Source organism: Asparagus officinalis, chromosome 8 (genome assembly GCF_001876935.1).
Source record: "Asparagus officinalis chromosome 8, Aspof.V1, whole genome shotgun sequence".
In the NCBI taxonomy this organism is placed as follows: Eukaryota; Viridiplantae; Streptophyta; class Magnoliopsida; order Asparagales; family Asparagaceae; genus Asparagus; species Asparagus officinalis.
The window spans coordinates 130,821,647-130,826,822 of NC_033801.1; the positions used below are offsets into that span (position 1 = coordinate 130,821,647).

The following is a 5,176-nucleotide window of genomic DNA, read 5'->3' on the forward strand; positions in this document are numbered from 1 at the left end:
GAGGTGGCGCGTCGGATGGCGGTGGAGGAGGCCATGGCGGTTTATTAGGGTTTTTGATTGAGGGATATTTTAGGGTTTAAGAAGGCAAATGAGGGGTTGGGTTTGGTCCGCCCGTTTGTTGACGGGTCCAGATTGGGTTGGATTCCTGCCCCCCAACCCGCTTTTCTTTTTTTTAAAAATAACCCCTCATTTGGGAGAACGGTGGGAGCTGTACTAAAACCTAGCAACGAAGCCACATAGTGTCCAGTGATGTGATTACCTACTTTATATCTATTTTTAGTTAATATCATTTACGCCTCGTTTGTTACGTGGGAATGGACTCAAATAAGAGTGGAAGAAGAAATGAAATGAAATTAATGTGAAAATGGAATAGTAATTCTCATTCTCACGTTTGGATGTAATTTATAAAATAAAGTGAGAATGAACGTATTTTAAAATTTTATATTTTATTGATTCTCATTTAAGTGGGAATGCACATTCCCTATAATTTCACTGAGAATGCTAGTTTCCACATAAAGTGGAAATTGATGAGAAGTGAGAATGAATATTCCAACTTCAAAAAAAAAAAAAAGTGTGTTTGATAGGAATGAATGAGAAGTGAGAATGATCATTCCATTCCACCTCATTTCCGCCTACCAAACGAGACCTTATATTTATTACTTGGGACACCACTAGTATTAGAGTAGGACATCACTAAAAGGATTAAACTCGTAAAATACTTAATAAGGGTTCTAGATACTACTATGGTAAATAATATAATTACATCATCGGGACAATATCTTACACCACCGTAATGGAACCTCCCAACTGTCGGGATCACTCGCGATAGCAAAACTCACATATTTAAATGATCAAAATTAGCTATTTTTTTTCGAAAGATAAAACGGGGAGTGACATCCCTCTTTTCTCATGAATAGATGAAGGGCAAACGCAGATGAATGAATGAATGAATCGAGCGGGTCCCGCAAAATTTTTAGAAAGATAAAATAGCAAGCAACAACCCTCAACTGAGGGGGCCTTATGTGCTAAAAATAAAACGTTCACGCATTTATTCATATATTTATCTAGTAAAATCACCTCATTAAACACAACGTCAATACATAACCCAGCATTTTTTACTAATACGCTTGAATGCCACATTAAAAACTCGGTACTAATAATAATACTTGGTTCATATCTCTCCATCCCAGAGCTCCTCTTCGCTCTTGTAGACACCATCCGGTTTGACGACGAAGTCGCCTCTCACCAGCCTCGCTTGCTCAATCTCTCCAAACCTAGCAAACAGATCCTCGGGTATCGACCAATCGAATATATCGATGTTCGCCTTTATTCTGTCTTCGTTCGTGCTCTTAGGTAGCACGCTGTGACCCGTCTGTACCCCCCAGCGCAGAGCAACCTGTGCGGGGCTCTTCCCTAGTTTTTCTGCAGCCTCGGTAATAATCGGCTGGGATAGCACGTTGCTGTTCATCCATTTTGTGCCTGGCGAGCCCAAGGGAGAGTAACCCTGCAGCAAAACAAAGGGGGGAGGAATATTTTGCTATAGGTCAGGTGTTTTTGTTTGATGGAAAAATTTTACTGGACAATTAAGAGACCAGCTAGCAATGATTTACTGACTAGAATAACAACCGATATGTGCAAAAAGTTGACCGTAACAGAGACAAGAATGTTATGACTTTTGTGTTGCGCGCAACGGAGATTTCGGCAGCACTTCAACAGCACAACAATAAAGTCAGGTCGTAATAAGAAGAATCAATTAAGGCGGTCGGATATATAAATGGAGACAACTAAATATACAAGGTAGGAGAAGTAATAAAATAATGGTTAATTGGGCAAGGAAAACTAGAGGTAGGTCTAAAAGAGCTTGATTGAAAGCAATATGATATAGCTAACAAATTAAGGAGATGACCACGTTTTTTAAATGTATTTATTTACCTTTTTAACTTTTTTTTTTAAATTTTTTTGTGAGAACAAAGGAGATAACCCTTAATAGAACTGAATGGAAAAAATCAGTTTCATGCAGTCAACCCACGAAATTTTTGGGATAAATATGTTCACCTCCTCCTCCTTGTTGTTGTCAGATGTTATTATTGGGTTGGATTCGTTAACTTACACTGAGATGAATGCCCTTCGACATGCAGAGGGACCTGAGCTGCTTCTGTTGCCAGCAGGGGTGGCATTCGACCTGGTTAACGGCTGGGGGAACACGAGCTACAGCGAGCAGATCCACTAGTTTCTTGCAGGAGAAGTTGCACACACCAATGGCCTTGGCCTTACCAGAATCATACAGCTTCTCCATCGCAGCCCAAGTGCTGGGGATATCTGATGGTATCACATTCTCTCCACTTAGTGTTGTACCTTTCTTGAGTCTGAATGGCCAATGAATCTGTAAAAATTATTTGCAGACCAGTTAAGTTTCAAAATAGCATATATAAGTGAACAATGCCAAACAATCATAATCTAGAAATAAAAGAAAAAAAATCAAACTTCTGAGCTACAAATATTTCGCTCTAGCTTGTCCTATCATGTATGATTTAATGACTGCTAAAGTTAGTGACCACAACCTATCACATTCAGAATGATACAAGTTGTAGAAATAATTGACGCATTGAATTCAAATCATAAAAAATCTTAATAATGATGTAAATGGTATCATATACTACTATTCCAACAAAGAGTTTTAACTACCAAGTGTGGGCTACAACCTATTATACTTCAGAGCCGGTGTTCAGAAAAAAATAACAACTATTTTATAGTCACGCGAGATATCAAACTTGAACCATAACAAATCTAAATCTTGTAAAGAGTACCATATACCAAACTTCCAAGCATTAGAGCAATCTACATGGTAACTGTCAAATGTTGTCCATTATCTATTAACCTCAGAGTTCACATTTGATAAAAACTTGATATATATATATATTTCTCTCAAAAACTTTGACGTATTAAACAGATAAAATCCTGTAAATCGTCCCATACACCAGAATTCAAAGCATCATGTCATCTACATGTTAACAGAGTATCACAACGTCCAAGGTTCTAACAACATACTAAGTCACTGACATCAGCTATCTTCAAACTTGATGCTAGGAGCAATCGTTTTCAGCAAAAAGCACAGAGAAAGTGAGAGGGAGCATACAAGGTAAAGATCAAGATAGTCGAGCTGTAGTCGTTTCAGTGACAAATCCAATGCCACGGGCACATCTTCTGGATCATGATCAGTGCACCTGTATCGATACATAATAGTGGTATACATCATGTCATTTTTTCCTCGTAACCGTCATCGAAAAATTTCCCTAATGAGAAATGATAAATACAAACCAGAGTTTGGAGGTGATGAACAGTTCTTCTCTCTTTACAACACCATCTTCAAATAGCTTCTTAAGAGCTAAACCAATCTGCAATTAACATGCAAAGGATCAAACTGCAGCCTCTCTGCAATTACAGTTGTAAAAAATAATTCCATTTGAAATTACAGTTGTCTTTTTAAAAACTGCAGCTGAAGCTACAATTGCAATTTCTTGCACACCAAATATTCCTTTATTTTCAACTTCACAAGGTGCGCATGAAAAATTATACTCTTAATGGTAACTGTTGGGCGCAGAGTCACGCCCACCGCCGCGGAAGCGATATGTCCTGAGAGAGAGCCCTGGCCTTTGTTGTCACAAAAGCACAAGTCAACCTCGATATCTGTGTTTCGCGAAGGAAACTCAGACTCAGTAGCGAAATATCTCAGCGAAGTGAGATATCCACTCTTCCTCTCATCAGCGCAAGACCGAATTTTGAGGGATCCTACAAGCAATAGCCAACAACCCAGAAAACAGTAAATACACGAGATTTTACGTGGTTCGGCTAACTAGCCTACGTCCACGGGAGGGGGGTTTCACTATGAGGAGAATACCAAACTTTACAAATTCTCTCTCACTCACTCTTTCTTTTCTCTCAAAGAAAACTCACACAACCCTAATTGTTTTTACCACAATTTTCCCACACACATAACTCCTCCACCCCTTCACTATTTATAGGAAAACCAAAGGGGGGAAATCCGAATAAATGGCGGGCTGAGACGGCGGGAATCAGAGCGCGCGCGGAGGGAAAATTTTTCCCCGCGGGAAAAATCCCGCGCCCAGCTTTCGTGCCCGCGCACGAAAGCAGGCGCTCGTGGGCAGACGCCCACGTGAGGTGGGCCCCCGTGATCACAATTCTCCACCTCGTTCATCATTTGATAAACCTCAAATTTTGAACGAACACTAGAAGAACCCCACGAACTCCATCAGAGAGATCCAGGCCACACCAGGCCAAACCAGCTGCGTCACTATACCGCGACTGCCTACGTACCCTCCACCGGGATCAAGCTAACCGTAGTTCTGCAATTATTCTCCAACATAGTCTCCACCTCACCTCCATCATCGCCCCGTAGGGCCATGCCCTCTTGGGCATATCAACACGGACTGATATGAAGCAAGTCCAAGCAATGCTTAAACTTACTACCTGTGACCACCTTGGTTAACATGTCCGCGACGCTTTCCTGCTCAATCCCCAAGTCGTCTAGAAGACCCCACAGCCACAATGCTTCCTTCACTCCCTCCGCCATAGCTATGTACTCAGCCTCTGTTGTAGAAAGTGCCACTGTAGCCTGCAACATCGATCGCCAACTAACTGGAGCTCCATGTATCCTGAATACATACCCAGTAGTAGATCGACGTCTATCTAGATCGCCCGCATAATCTGAGTCTACATACCCGTCGACCTGACATGTATCTCCACCAAAACACAGACCCGTATCCGCGGTACCTTTCAAGTGCAACATCGATCGCCAACTAACTGGAGCTCCATGTATCCTGAATACATAACCAGTAGTAGATCGCCGTTTATCTAGATCACCCGCATAATCAGAGTCAACAAACCCATCAATCTGACATGTATCTCCACCAAAACACAAACCCGTATCCGCGGTACCCTTCAAGTACCTCAGGACCCACTTCACATCTTTCCAGTGCGCCTTTCCCGGATTCGCCATGAACCTGCTGACCACACTAACCGCTTGTGAAATATCAGGGCGTGTACACACCATTACGTACATCAAACTGCCAACTGCACTAGCATAGGGAACACGCTCCATGTGTGCCTTATCTTCCGCTGTAGTGGGAGATTGTTTACCTGAAAGCCTGAAGTGTTG

At 41.6% G+C, this 5,176-nt stretch overlaps 1 protein-coding gene across 1 annotated transcript in view; it reads right to left on the reverse strand.

The window, feature by feature from the left end:
- LOC109822145 (aldo-keto reductase family 4 member C9-like) overlaps positions 1,027-5,176 on the reverse strand; it is an 8,271-nt gene continuing 4,121 nt past the window's right edge. Inside the window, exons 3-6 of the mRNA XM_020388307.1 lie at positions 3,319-3,395; positions 3,137-3,224; positions 2,111-2,383; positions 1,027-1,504 (exon numbers count right to left, since the gene is read on the reverse strand). Coding sequence (XP_020243896.1) covers positions 1,172-1,504; positions 2,111-2,383; positions 3,137-3,224; positions 3,319-3,395 — 771 coding nt within the window. The 3' untranslated portion in view covers positions 1,027-1,171. The remainder of the gene's footprint in view (positions 1,505-2,110; positions 2,384-3,136; positions 3,225-3,318; positions 3,396-5,176) is intronic.